The 16076-nt window shown below is 37.0% G+C and overlaps 1 protein-coding gene across 2 annotated transcripts in view; it reads right to left on the bottom strand.

Moving 5' to 3' along the window:
- Positions 1 to 16076, bottom strand: part of PRKCB (protein kinase C beta) — a 704261-nt gene that overhangs the window by 130205 nt on the left and 557980 nt on the right. For both annotated transcript variants that reach the window (XM_074196811.1, XM_074196810.1), the window contains exons 13-15: positions 15461 to 15599; positions 5447 to 5527; positions 4099 to 4206 (exon numbers count right to left, since the gene is read on the bottom strand). In XM_074196811.1, the coding sequence (XP_074052912.1) occupies positions 4099 to 4206; positions 5447 to 5527; positions 15461 to 15599 (328 nt within the window). The remainder of the gene's footprint in view (positions 1 to 4098; positions 4207 to 5446; positions 5528 to 15460; positions 15600 to 16076) is intronic.

Below are 16076 nucleotides of genomic sequence, written 5' to 3'. Positions count from 1 at the left end.
TCAAAAAATTATTGAGGAGAAGAATGCTTTAAAAAGCAAAACTGGCCAGATGGAAAAAGAGATAAGAAAACTCTTTGAGGAGAATAAATCCTTCAGACAAAGAATAGAATTCAGGGAGATTGATGAATTTACTAGAAATCAGGAATCAATACTTCAAAACCAAAAAAATGAACAATTAGAAGAAAATGTGAAATATCTCATTGAAAAAACAACTGATATGGAAAACAGACTTAGGAAAGATAATTTGAAAATTATTGGAATACCTGAAAGTCATAATCAGGAAAAGAGCCTTGACATCATTTTCAAAGAATTACTACAGGAAAATTGCCCTGATATTCTAGAAGCAGAGGGCAAAATAGAAGTGGAGAGAATCCACTGATCCCCCAAAGAAAGAGATCCCAAAAAACCAACCCCCAGGAATATTATAGCCAAGTTCCAGAACCCCCAAGTCAAAGAGAAAATATTACAAGCAGCCAGAAGGACACAGTTCAAATATCGTGGAGCTGCAGTCAGGATCACACAGGACTTAGCAGCAGCTACATTGGAAGCTCGTAGGGCTTGGAATACAATATACCGGAAGGCAAAAGAGCTTAGAATGCAGCCAAGAATGAACTACCCAGCAAGGCTGAATGTCCTCTTCCAGGGAAAAAGATGGACTTTCAATGAACCAGGGGAATTTCAAAGGTTCCTTTTGGAATGGCCAGAGCTGAACAGAAGGTTTGATCTTCAGATACAGGACTCAGGTGAAGCATGGAGATTGGAGGAGAGGGGGGAAATATGAGGGACTTAATGAGGATGAACTGCATGTATAGAAAAATGATACTGATAATATTCATATGAACCATCTCAGTTAATAGAGCAGGTAGAGGGAGCTTTTATAGTTGAAACACAGGAGAAAGCTGAATTCGAAGATAAAATATGGTGTAAAAAATGGAGTCAATAAGAAAAAAAGGGAAATGGAATAGGAGAAAGAAAAAGGAGAGGGGGAATAGTCCAAGCTATTTCACATAATAAGATTTTTTTTTTATTACAATGAGCTGTTGCAATGATATGGAAGGGGGGAGGCAAGGGGGAATGAGGGAACCTTTGCTCTCATCAGAGATGGCTAGGAGAGGAAACAGCAAATATACTCAATGGGGTATAGACAACTGGAGTAAGAAGGAGGGGGGAGCAGGGGGAAGGGGTGGGGATGTAAATAAAGGAGGAGAGGATGGACCATGGGGGGAGAGTGGTCAGATATAACACATTTTCTTTTTTTACTTCTTGCAAGGGGCTGGGATTGGATGGCCTGCCCAGGACCATAGGGCCAGGTGGATTCTGGGCCTAAGGGGTGGTATGGGGGCTCAGGGCTTCTTGGCCCCAGGACCAGGGATCTGTCTGCTGCACCACTCAGCAACCCTACAGCAGAGTCAGAGTGAAAGGAGAGAGAAAATAGAGTACATGGTAGTGGAGAAATAAGAAAGGAGGAAGTTGCGATCAGCAATGGCAACGTTGGAAAAATATGGAAGTAATTTTTGTGATGGACTTATCATAAAGAATGTGATCCACTCACGACAGAGTTGATGGTGTTGGAACAAAGACTGAAACACATTTTTTGTTATTATTATTTGGGGGAGGGTGCAGGGCAAGTGGGGCTGGGTGGCCTGCCTGGGGCCATATAGCAGGGTGATCATTGGGTGTCTGGGGCCAGATTCGGACCCAGGTGCTCCTGGCTCAAGGACCAATGCTCTGTCTGCCACTCAGCCACCCCTACTATTATTACTATTTTATTTTATTTTGGGTCTTTTTTTTCCTTCTTTTTGGTTTTTGCAGGGCAGTGGGGATCGGGTGGCTTGCATGTCACATGGCTGGGTGATTATTGGGTTTACGAGGCTGGATATGGACTCGGGTGCTTGTGGCTCCAGGGCTGGTGCTTCGTCCATTGCATCACCTGGCCATACCTACAATTATTACTATTATTTTTTTTATTTTAATTTTTTTTCTCTCCCCTTTACTTTTTTGCCCAAGCAAGTCTATCTATATTCATGGGGGGGAGGGGTATTTTGTTTACTTGTAAACAAGTATATTTTATTAATGTAAAGAAAAACATTTGTACAAAATGAGAATAAAAAATAAATTTAAAAAAAAGAAGTAGGCATGGGGTGGGAGAGGGAACAGGGAAAAAATACTAAATGTCATAATCAGCTCTGAAATAAAAGAATTAATGGGGATAATCTTCAATTCAGTTATTATTAAGTGCCTACTATGTGTAGAGCACATAAAACAAATGCTTAATTCCAGGTACTAGATTTCTGTTGGCTTGTGGAGCTTCATTAGGTCAGTTTAATGAATATTAGCATAATAAGAAATTGGAATGTGAACACCAAAGGGCACAGATCAGAGTGTATACAGGAAATAGCCCTCAATTCTTCTACATATTTACCTATTCTGGGTCAATAGTAAGCAACTGGGCCAAGTCTGCATGAGTGTTTTCGCCCGGAGGAAGGAAGCAGAGAGAATAACATTTCAAGACTGATATGGTTCTGTACTTTTCAGAGTGACTGTGAAGCCAGAGTGAGAATAGGAAGCGGTTAGGTGAGACTTAAGAGTGGCTGACCAGCATAATTGATGGTGCTTGGTGTACTTAACTGTATTATTCTAATCTGCTTTTATGAGCTTTTTTTTAAAACCCTCCTCAAAAAAAAAAAACCCTAAAAAAAACCCCTCCTCAACAGAATCTCCCCCTAGAACAGAATTTTAACCTGATTTGTATCATATATCCTTTTGACAGTTTGGTGAAGGATATGGACCCATTTTAGAAAAATGTTCTTAAGTAAAATCCACTGCATTACAAAGGAAATCAATTACATTGGAAAAAAAATTTTTTTTCATTCAAGTTGACAGACTCTCTGAAATTGATCCACAAATCCCTTAGGGGTCTGTGGTCCCCAAGTGATGAAGTGCTGCTCAAGGAGCTGTTGTTTTTATTCCTGTACATGGATGTTTATATATTCTTGGTATGTTATGTCTGTGGCTCACAGAAACAAAACTGTAGCCCTGAGACCTGAAAAGGAACTCAGAGGTCATTTAGCCAATCAAAACTACACAGATAAAAATGTCAGTCACCATCTTGTGGCTGGACCTTCCTATACATTTGGGTTTACATGTGAGGGAACATCTTCTGGGATACTCTTTGAGACTCCTACCCACCCCTGAGAAGTATGCCCCCAAGAATATCCATATAACAAAAATGTGCTGTCCATCATCCTGGGCTTCAATTCCAGACAGAGACCTAACTGTAAGCAAAGTTTTCTTCTACAGAGTCTTTGTCTGAAATGGTCTTGATTGAATATAAGACAGTGCTACATATTTGACAACCCTGGGATGAGTATTGCTGAGTGGGGAGTTAAGCATTGGTGAATGCTTATCTTTCCCCTAGGATTCTAAGGCAAGAGCTTGGTGGGAAAACTTGGACTTTTTTGGTTCCATACTTTTTGGGTACCATGCTATCCAGAGTCACTGGGGGTAGAAGGCACTATGTGGAGTATATTTGTCCAATCTAGGGCTTCTTGCAGAAAGGGGTCAATTTTTATATCTTAAGTCCTTATTCCCACTAAGTATTTTAGTCTATGACAAAAGGAATCTGAAAGGACCAATACAAAATGCTTTCTCCTTAGGAAAAACTCCTCCATTCCCATGGAATTTCTGGAACCATTTAATTCCTAAGGAGAACTTGGAGGACTAATTCAATCCACTCAAATATCATGGAGTATACAGTCCCAGCACAGAGTTTCTACTACCTGATAATTACAAATGGTTCATTTGTAAACTAGAGCTTGTCCCATCTAAGAGGACCTTTTACATTTTAGGATTGTAGTAGAAGATCAATGTAGAAGTAGAAGTAACCAGAGAGACCATTTAGTCCAACCCGCTCACTTTATAGGTAAGAGTTAAACTGAGGTCTCACAGAGTTTACAGGACTTGCTTCAGGTCATACAGGCAGTAGTCAGGATTTGAACTCAGTCCCTCACACCCCAAATTCAGTGCTCTTTGGACAGCAACTCCATTCTCAATTTCCAAATGCAGATAAAGCTGTTTCAAATTTAAATATACCCTTACCCCTTTACAGATAGCCACAGCTTCTTTTGACATGGACTTAGGGTAGGCCACATTATGTTCCATGATAGACTGGAAAAGCTCATCTTCATCTTCTCCTTCAAATGGAGCCTGTTGTACAGAGGGCAAGAAAAAGCAGGGACGAAGAATTAGTATGGAAAAAGATTTTCTTTTGAGTACTCTGGCGATGATCAGTTTGTTAGGTGGAATTATTACAATTTTTAAAGTGGTTGACATATTAATTTTATCCTTTTCTGGTGTCTTGGATTTCTCTTGACTGGAAGAAGGAGAATTAGATAATGAATAATTAAAGAGGAAGGCGAGTAGAGTAACAAATGCCTATTAGTAATCAGGGGTATCATGGATGGCAAAGAATCAATAGAACAGGTAAATGTACTAGATTCAGAATGACCAGGTGGGAAAATTCCAAATTTGGGAGAGATGAGAGGGAGAGAGAAAACTTTGAGTTACAAAATGATATTTTCTACCATCTTTATAATAACCAAACTTGGTCTCAGAGTCTATAAGGAGAAAATACACTTCCTTCTTTGAAGAGGTAGAAGACTATGTGTCCAGAGCTTTGCAGAATTTCTAGTGAGTTGGTTAGTTTGGCTGAACTGTCTTTTCTCCTTTTTTTTTGCTTTGAAAAGTGGTTTACTGGATGTTGAAAGGGAGAAAGATACATTGGAAAATGAAAATGATATAAAAACAAAATGTATTTCATTTTAGAGAAATACATTCCCTGGTAAGGGATGAAATGGTACTAAATACAATGGTATAGGATTCCAGAGAATTATGAACTATAGAGTTACTTACAGAGTTCAGGCACCATCCAAGATGGAATTTTCATACATGCTCCTAATAACCTTACATTGGATTATTAGTTTTGAATTATAATAAATTCCAGATAGAATATTATTTAATATAACATAATATAATTATATAACAATATTAATAATATAACAAAAACATTAAATATATATATATTATATTTAAATAATAAAAAAATCAAACTTGTGTTCTGGCATGTATAGCAGACAAGGAAAGGATAGCAAAACTGGATGTCTAGTTAAGGTGGCAGCAGAATAGAAGGGGAGAAAGATAATAAAAGAAGAAGGGAAGCAAATTTCTGAATTTGGGAAGCCAAGCTGACTCAGAGTCTTTAAAAGAACAGGAAACTTGGAAATGAAGTGAGGGTTAGCAGTCAGGTTACTATTTTCAAAAGTAGCTGTGAGGTCAATTCCCTGTCTTTCACACTATAAACAATCCCTGGCTATAGCACAAGGACTGTTGGTGAAATACAGACAAGGAGGAAAGCAAGTCCTATGTGAGTCACTTAAAATTCAATTACCTGGCCAGCCAACATTTCATACAGCAGCACTCCAAATGCCCACCAATCTACTGACTTTCCGTAAGGTTGATAGGCAATTATCTGGAAAACACAAAATGTGCCATCAGGATTATGAACAGATTTGTGTCTTTCTGGGCAATATCACAAGTTAAATCCATTAATGATAAAGACCTGGACCTAGTATATGTGTTACATTTAACTCATATACATCTTTAAAGATATCCATTTCCTTTCACAAAGTAACATGCCAAGACTGTGTTGGCAGTTGAGAGAGGAGAACATGAAATTATCAGTTCTTTCCCTTTTCCTTAAACTCAAGCAAAGCTACCAAATTTGGAGACCTGACAAAGACCTTTAGACCTCAATCTCATCCTATTTTCTATCATCTTCTTCCAGACACCCAACTTTATATTTTAAGCACCTTCCCTCCCTTCAAGACCAACTTCTTTGTATTAGAAATACAAATCTGCTTGTCCTCAAATCTCTCCTGGTACTTTATGTCCTGATCACACTTTAAATGGATCATGGTAATTTATATGGGGTAATTTGTGAGAGACAATATGCTTAACAGATAGAAAGCTAGTTACAGAGCCATGAAGCCATGAGCTCAAGTTCTCCTATAAGCATACTATGATAATATTTTGACCTTCATTTTCAAAGAAGACCATGATATTAGGGAGGTGATGCCATGACAAGCACATGAATTGGATTTGGGTAAGGGGGTGCTGTGCTAGGTCACCAACCTAACTTTCTCCTTCAAAGTTATCTGGGTTCATTGGTCAGATATGGATCAGAATGACTGAAGATGGCCCTGGATTCAGGGTAATCAGAGTTAAGTAACTTGCCCAAGGTCACCCTGCTAGTAAGTGTCAGAGGCTGACACTTCAAACTTCTGTCCTGATTCCAATACCAGTGTTTTATTCACTGTACCAAGTCACAATTGCTCAAGCCCTCTGGAAAGATGAGAAAATTATTAAATTGCAAAAAAGAATTTCTGATTTGCATTGGTAGAGAAAGTTTCCAATGAAATTACAAATCTGAACCTTATAAAATTTGTTTAGGATCTTATCTTCTCTATCAAACTACAAGGGAATAGAGATTATTTAATGCTTTGGCCTTGTTTCCCAAATGCCAAGCAAGCAAAATCGCTATTCAAAGCAAACACCTAAACATTTACTGAACTGAATTAAATCAATTGAATGGATTTAAATTGAACTGAACTGTTGACAGGGAAAAAGTACTTGCCAAAGCTCTTCTCTCATTTGACTGTTTTAGGTATGGCATATTCTGGTTAGAGAGGAGGAAGTAGAGTTACATAAATTACAATCTTAGAAGGAAATATAACTTTCAAGGGATACAAAAAAAAATTAATTCTCCCAAATGAATTTACAAATAATATTACTAGTAATATGACATTACACATGTGACAACCCCATACCCCTCCAAACTTTTCCATTTCTTCATACTATACAAATTTATGAGCCTGGCATTTGTGATTGTCTGACTCTTCATGACTCCATCTCCATTTGGGGTTTTCTTGGCAAAGATACTGGATTGATTTGTCATTTCCTTTTTTAACTCATTTTATAGATGGAGAACCAGAGGCAAATGGAGTTTAGTGACTTGTCCAGGGTTACATAGTTTACAAGTATCTTAGATCAGTTTTGAACTCATGAAAATGAGTCTTCCTGATTCCAGGTCCAGCTCTCTCTTATTGTTCCATTTAGCTGTCTCTTTAAGGGTCTGGTACTTAATATCTTCTTTAATTTGGCTACCACCTCTCAGTTTTGTTTTTATTTCCTATTTCTCTTCTTCTATTCAAACTCGCAAAAGTGGAGTCCATCTCCAGGCCTTTGCACAAATGGGTCCACATGTCTTAGCTGTACTCACACCTCATTTATGTCTTGTAGAATTGCTAGCTTCCTTCAAAGCACAGTTCAAGCATAGCCCTCCAAAAAGAGGCCTTTCCTCATTGTTCCAGTCATCAACACTCTTCCTCTTCTGAAATAATTTCCTATTACTCTTGTATTTACTCATGTACATATTTCATATCCTCTACTAAAATGTAAGTTTTTTAAAAGCAGGAACTCTTTCATTTCATCTTAGAATTCTCAGTTCTAGCACAAATAGTAAGTGCTTAATAAATATTTGTTGAGTGAATGACCATGTTCTCAAACATTTGTCTAACATTTAATAAACTGATATTACTTGTTTTCCCAAAAAAAGGTAGGTTCCAGTAAAATTGACTACAGAATGAACTTTTGTAAAGTCAACCTATTTTTTTCATTTCCATTTTCCTATTCTCAAATAAATATTCTCATTGGGTTAAAAACAAAACACTGCACTGAGATGAAAATGTTGGTGATTATGGAGTATTGGTGACTATGGGCATGTGTTACTTACACTATAGCTAAAGACACTGTCTTTCAGGAGTTGGAAAAAAAAGTAGCAGATACTGGAAAGGGAACTGAACTTAGAGCCAAAAAAGACTGGTTCAAATCCTGCTTCTGCCACAAACCAGCTGTGAAATCATGATGAAGTCAGTTTCTCCATCATTGAAATTGGGTGGCACAGGTAGGGGCAGTATTACTCATGTTTCAATATTAAAGACCATGAGATCTTGCATCAAGCCCTTTGCAATCCTAAAGCATTACCCAAATACAACTGTTTTACTTTAATTTATACCTAACTTTTTGACTTGTACTAGACCATAATGGGTTATGGCTAGATAATTCTCATGATGCTGATCAAAGCCCTCTGATCTAGAGAATAGGGTCTTCTTTAAAGAAGGGGAGAAGTTAGAGGATGAAAACTTCCAGGCTAATTTAAAGACTAGTGATCCATTTATTTAAGAATTTCACTCCAAGGAATTCCCCTCCCAGATATACTTCTGACTCTCTCTCTAGGCTCCCCCATTACCACTTAGTTGTCTAGTAAGAACTCTGAATTTTTGTGCCCTGAACTAGGTCTCAGCTTCACTAGCTCCTACCTCTATTGACTCCCAGGGACCTCCAATTTGGGGACAAGCTCAGAGTGGCCAGACTTCATTCCACTTCCAACTATGCTTCTGATTTTACAGACTTGAACCCAATTCCCCTAAGAAGACACTACTTCCCTTTCAGTCCTTAACCCCTTCAACTTTTTAGCTTTCTTTTTCATGTTGTCTTCCCCCATAAGACTATAAACTCTTAGAGGGCAGAGATTCACTTTCTTTTTATTAGCTTTTGCATCCCCAGTGTTCAGCACAATAAACACTTAATAAATGCTTATGGATTGTTGTCTGTCAAGGGCTATTTAATACTTAACAAATACTTGTGAAAATTAAATTCATATGTCTACGTGGGGGAGTTGTAATCAAAGAATCTTATTGTAGGAAAGAACTCTAAAAGTCATTAAATCCAACTTCCTAAGACAAATAATTCCCTCTTCAAAGTCAATTACAACTAGTGAGCTAGTTTTTGAATGAATATTTCCACTGATGGGAAGCTCAATATTTTGTAAGGCAACTCATTCCATTGATGGATGAAGGGAGCTCATATTATTTTTATTTAATGGAGATATCCCTCTGGAATAGCACAAAATAAACTTGCCCATTAACATGGAAAGCTTTTGGATAAATAAACTTAGCAAGGTGGCAAAGTGGATAGAGTATGAGGCCTGGAGTCAAGGAGACTTCATTTCCTCATCTGAAAGATGAATTGAGGAATGAAATGGCAAACTACTGCAGTATCTTTGCCAAGAAAAATCCAAATGGAGTCACAAAGAATCAGACATGTCTCAACAATAGCAATAATCATGACCACACAAGTCTTCAGTTCTCTAAGCTTAACATATACCCATTGCCTTCAGCTATTTATTAGAGGACAAGTTCCCCTCTCCTACACTTATGTAATTTATTTTTAAAATCCTAAATATGGAATTTTATATCCTTGAAAGAGAAAGTTATTCTTGCTACAGTTCATATCCCCCCAGCATTTCAGGCTATGAAAGATAAATCTGAATCTTTATTCTGTCATCCAACCTATTAATGACCTCTGAGGCTCCATAAAGCTCTACATTTATAATCCTATGATCCTATAAACTATCCCTCCTAGCCCCATGCCATCTATAAATTAGGTTTTAAAGAAACCCTTCTATTATCCTGGAAAGCTTGGCTATAGTATATTTGTACTGTTAACATTTTTTTTTAATGGGGATGAATTTTCACCCACAAAGACTTCATTGTTCTATTTTTTTTCTGTAAATTATCTTCTATGCATTATATTGTCTCATATATCAGTGCTTCAGTATACCAGTCTACTTGGCCATGACTTTCCTAGTGAATTTTTCCCATGGCAGCACCACTTTAAAAGTAATAATAAATTAATATTTATGTAGAACTTTAGAGGGAAATTAGAGTGTTGAGTATCAAGTTAAGAAAGAAGACTCATCTCCATGAGTTCAAAACTGGTCTCAGATAGCTTCCAGCTATGTGACCATGGGCAAGACACTTAATTTTGCTTGCCTTTGATCTTTCATCTTTAAAATAAGGAAATAGGGCGGCTAGGCGGTACAGTGGAGAGCACCGGCCCTGGAGTCAGGAGTACCTGAGTTCAAATCTGGCCTCAGACACTTAATAATTACCTAGCTGTGTGGCCTTGGGCAAGCCACTTAACCCCCTTTGCCTTGCAAAAAAACTAAAACTAAAATAAAATAAAATAACATAAAATAAAATAAAATAAATTAAAATAAAGAATTACAAACCATTCCAGTATTTTTGTCAAGAAAACTCCAAATGGGATCACAAACAGTCACACATGACTAACTGACTCAACAACAACAAAATACCTAATAATAGTAGCTATCTCTCAGGGCATTTGTGAGGATCAAATGAGATATTTGTAAAGTGATTTGAATATCATAAAAATATGTTTATATATATATACTAAAATATATTTATATATGATATAAATGTAAGCTATAGTTTTGATGATGATGATGTTTTATATAGTGTTTCATATTAAGCCAGTATTTTCTATTATAATCTTATTTTTAAGCATTTAATTTATGCAAGAACCTGTGCTTGGTTCTGGGAAAGGAAAGGGAACTCCTTCAAGGACTTTACAATCCCATGGAAAATGTAAATGGTTGTACAAGTAAAAGACAGAAAAGAATATGAGTAGATTGCTATTGCTGAATCATTTCAGTTGGGTCTGACCTTTCATAAACCCTTTGGGGTTTTCTTGGCAAAGACATTGCAGTAGTTTTCCATCTCCTTCTTTACCTGAGGAAACAGGTAAAAAGGTTTACATGTCCTCTTGACTCCAGGCCTGATCATCTATCCATTTTGCCACTTAGCTATCCTATAAGAGTAGAAGAGGAGATCAAAGGAAGTAGCTATCACTGTCAGAAGGAAGGATGAAGAAGGATTTTAAGAAAGAGAAAGAATCTGAGCTAGGACTTGGAAGATAAATCAGTAGGCAATCTGGGATGAGGGTAAGCAGGTCATTCCTTACATATGGAATGGGATGAGCAGAGGCACAAAATCAAGAAATCAGGGATCATATTTGATAAACAGCAATCAGTCCAAGGTATGTGAACTTCTGCTTTTGACTTTTGATCCCATAAAGTCAAGTCCTGAGCACTGAATGCAAACTTTCTGACTTTACAATATTGCCTAAACTAAGCCATACTAATCCTTTTGTATTTGATTTTTCTGGGAATTGATGTTTAGGAGAGAACCCCTTGAATTTAATGGATACAGGGAGATGTTAGTACATGCATCCCTCAATTCAGAAAATAAGTGCATTACCGACATACTGTGTATAATTTTGTAATATTTTGGATAATGATAGCTATTTTCCCTTTGACTTTCATTTTAAAAGTTGGAGTTGGGTAATTGGGAGGAAATATTTTCTGAAACTGCACTGAAAAGTTTAGGCAGAAGAAGGGCAAAAGTTAGGCCTAGGTATGCTAGCTAGTATACCAATGGTCATGCTGTGTCTGCTGGGCTTATAGCCCCCACCAACCATTCACTATAAAGTTGCACTAACTCTTCAAAGGATTAAAATAAAAGCTTTGCTAGCATGAACCCCAGTTATCTCTCTGGCTACCATTCTGAAGAATTTTTTTAGTGGACCATCACTTGAGATAGGCAAAGGAGACTTAGTGGGAAGGTAAAAATTTAAAACTATGAAAGATAGGATAATATGTGGGGAGAAAATCTCATCTTTTTAAAAGTTCATCGAGGCCCAGATTCTTGGACCTGGAAGGAAACTGGAGAACCGAGAACAGAAGGCTGGTACTACATTCTTAGAGAACAGAATATTGGAGTGGAGAAGAGAACTTAGAATGTAGTATATTGAGCCAGAAAAGATCTTAGAACACAGAATATTTGAGTTAGAAGGCATTTTTTTAGATCATAGTAGCTGTATGTGCTTAGAGTACAAGTGACCAAGTCCTGTGAGCCTCAATTTTTCTCACAAATAAATGGGGACTCCTAAATAGCCTATTTTTTAACACTGTTGTCATGAGGAATAAACAAAATAACCTATGCAAAATATGGAAGAAACCAGGGATCATGGAATCCAAGGAATTTGAAGATATATTTCAGGAGTCCTATTAATTTGTATGAGAAAAATATATATTATTGCAGTTGTTTAGTCATTCTTTCAGTTGTATCTGACTCTTTGTGATCTACTTGAGGTTTTCTTGGCAAAGATATTGGAATGAATTACCATTTCCTTCTCCAGTTCATTTTACAGATGAAGAAACTGAGGTAAGAAGTGATCTGCCCAGGTCACAAAGATGAGTTTTCTTTGATTCCTGTATCAGAGCTCTAACCACTGTACCACTTAGCTGCCCCCCAAATACAAATAAAACAAAATACATAGGACTGCAAATTTCCTTTACAATCCTATGTATTTTGTTTTTTATACATAAAAAAAAATTCTGAAAAGGGATACAGGCTTCATCAGACTGTCAAAGAAGTTCATGACACAAAAAAAGTTTAAGAACCCCTGATCTAGACCAACCCCCTCATGTATAGATAAGGAAACCATGGTTCACTTTCACATAGTGATAAAACTATAAGGGACACCTAAGTTTTTTGATTATCCTTTTCCCATTCTTAGAGAATTATTCAGAGTACAGAGGGACTTTGTGGCATCCACTGCAAACTTGATTGTCTATTTCCTCCATTTCTGTGGCAAGTTCCAGACCCTCTGCTGAGCCTACAAATAAACAATGATAGACCTAGTCCGTGACCCTGCTTGACAACTTTGCATTTTAAAAAAATGAGTCCTCCCCCCCCCCCCCCCCCCCCGCTATGAAGCTACCTTTTTATCTATCACTAGCACAGTTCTACCATGACCTGCAGACCCAAGAGTTTGGGCTATTTTAGAGAAGCATTAATCTTTCATACCTTCATGGCCAAATGCCAACGGGCTATCAATCTTAATCTAGACAGTGGCCAGAGTGAATAAAATACATCATCTGAACTAATAGGATGTCAAATACATTCCCAAGTACCATAAATCACAACTGAGTTTAGAATTGTGATGACTAATTCAACACCTCCAAAAAGGCAATTTGTATCCCAGGGATCTTTTTATCTTCAGGTACTGCAGTTTCACCAGGATAGGTGAAATTTAAAGAGTTGAAATGATTACATTTATAATGTAATGTACCCCATGTTTGTGATCAATATCAACAAAAAAATTATAGAAACTTGGGCAAACACTGTGATATCTATGATAAAAAAAGACTGCTCATTCATTGCTGAGGTCTCATGTGCAATTTCAGTGTTAAATCTTCTTGGGAATTAGTTGATCGACATCAAACTAAAAAAATGGGATGGCTGCCTATCAAGGATGTATAGAAAGAAGTCCAGTTGGGTGAATGTAGATGACCTGTAAAGTCCTTTCTAATCTTAGATTCTAGAATTCAATATTTTATGTTTGTCTGATTATGAGAGTCAAAGTCCCTGAATCTATGATGAGACATGCGATATTTGACATGAGATTGTTCAGATTAAGTATGACAACACCGAGCCTATTCCTAGAAGGCAAAGGAATGGCAAATCAGAAAGTAAGGATTCTCTTTACAATTATAATCTAGGATATACAACAGCCATGTTTCAGGCAGTAGCCAATGTCCTTCCCTTTAGTCTACAAAATCCACTCAATTCTCCTTACCTTCCTATTTTTCTTCCGTCCTACCCCTTTTCTCAACATTCACCCAGAAGAAGTATTTGTATTCTAGTCCTTTCCTAAGTATCAGTGGTTGTTGTTTTCCCTAAAGAAAGCTGTCAATGACAACCAAACCAAACTACTACTGAGTGAATTACCATGGAAATTTGCTTGCAGTTCACCACATCCTATGGAGAATGTGCTACAGCTTTCTCAGTTCATTTAAATCTAAGTCCCAGGAAGAAAATATCAGACTTCTCACGGTAGACTCAGATGCAGGTCGAACATACCTATCAACCCACAAACCATATTGTCATCCAGTTTCTCTAGTTCATCCCACATATTTCAATTTCATAATTATGAAGTATCAGATGGCCATAGACAGCAGCAGCTTGAAAAAGGACCCTATTGATGCTGGGATCATAATTTCAAGTTTTGCTTAAATCCCTACTTTTCCAAACTCTGATGTACATTGGATACCTCTTACATCTCTAGTAGATTAACTCATGTGGCTACCTGTTCTTAGGGTCTAAAGGGAAAGTTTCGTATTGTAAGCTTGGATGATTAGGAAGAAATCATGATAGTGAGGAAAAAAATCAATGAATGTATAATTAGAAAACATCTGCCATTTACTAGGCAGAGTTTCTTTGGTAAGTCTTTTTACCCATCTGGGCTTCTGCTTCCTTAAAATAGTTATAAAAATACATCCTTCACCAATATCTTAGGGTTGCAATGAAGATCAAGTGGATCATGTATGCAAATTACTGCATAATATTAAAAATACAAGCTGCTATTAAACTTGTACTAGAAAGTACCCTCATATACTCTCTCTCTACTATGACTACCATAGCATGCAATGTCTGCTTGGTTATCTTCTACTTTTCCCATGCAATTAAAGAAACAGAAATGGGTTTCAAAAGTCAGCAATTAAAGGAAATTAGGTTAATAAATACAAAAAAAATCAGAGCATTATAGCTTTATCTTACCCTAAGATATCCTCTCTGTGTAGTCATGAAATAATATACCTGGCTACCTGATTTGGCTAGCTCCAGTTTCTTTTTTACTAAAAAGAGGTCCAGAACTCCATAAAGTAGTAAACATTATCTTGCCTGAGGATCAACCTATCTATCTATCTCAACTATCTACCTATCCTATCTACTATCTCAACTAAACTCTAACAGTAATAATAATCATAATAATCATAATAATATAATGATAATTGTAACTGAATATGATATAGTATTTGAAGGTCTGCAAAGTATTTTACATGTTATCATTTTCCCTCAAGAACCTCAAGAGATGGAGTAATCATTGCTACTTTATTTTCTTACTCTTTTATCATCCCCATCTTTACAGAGAATGAATTTGAGGCCAAAAGAAGTTAACTGACTTGTTCAGGATCACAGAACTAGTTAAGTATGTAGGGCAATTTTTGAAGTCAGAATCTTTCTGATTGCAAATTTAATGCTCAAATCACTATGTAACTGAGCAATTGTCCTTTATCCCAGGAATCTACCACCATGACTCACTCTTTCTACATGTTTCCCCTTTCTTCAGAATGAGTGATATTTCCCTCCTACCCCACAAATGACAAATGTTCCTCTCCTACATTAGGGAAAATTCAGAGATTTTAATAACACACAGCTGACATAGTCACACACGCACATACATATTCTACTCCATGTAAGGAATGTCCTTTACAAAGTTCATAGCATCTAGGGACTGTTTCTGGTTAACTTGCTTTTTATGTGTTCCTGCACAATTCAGCCATAGTCTCTCATAAATCTGGGGGAGAAGATGGTTGAGTCACTGAGGGGATGGTGCCTTCTGTTACTACTAGTCTTACCTCAGGAGCAATGTAATCTGGAGTGCCACAGAAAGTCTTGGTGGTCACTCCATCCCAGATGTTTTCCTTGCACATGCCAAAGTCTGCGATCTTGATGTGGCCTTCAGAATCTAACATCACATTGTCAAGTTTTAGGTCTCTGCAACACAAATACAAAGTAGGATTTATATTTAGTTTTTCAGTAGAAATATGATTTCACCAATATGAATATTCCCTTCATTGGTAAAGGAAAAAAAATGCATCATTGCTTTTGTTTTGATTTTTGGTTTTACTTGATCTTTAAAAGAAATTAGAATTCCCCCCCTATTCTTTAAGAAAACCCTCCATTTGGGAAGAAGACAGAGGAAAAACTTATTAGTCATCATACTATAACATTAGAAATGGAAGTGATATAAGTCATCAACTAATCTAAAGATATACATATATATAAACATATACATATACATGCACACATCTACACACACACACATACACATAGCTAGGTAGTGTCATAGCTGGCATGCTGAGCCATGGGCAAGTCACTTAACCCTGTTTGCCTCAGCCTCCCCATCTGCAAAATGAGCTGAAGAAATGGCAAATAACTTCAGTAACTTTGCCAAGAAAACCTCAGATGGAG

This window comes from Macrotis lagotis, chromosome 8 (assembly GCF_037893015.1).
Source record: "Macrotis lagotis isolate mMagLag1 chromosome 8, bilby.v1.9.chrom.fasta, whole genome shotgun sequence".
NCBI classification, from domain to species: Eukaryota; Metazoa; Chordata; class Mammalia; order Peramelemorphia; family Peramelidae; genus Macrotis; species Macrotis lagotis.
This window is presented reverse-complemented; position numbering and strand designations above follow the sequence as displayed.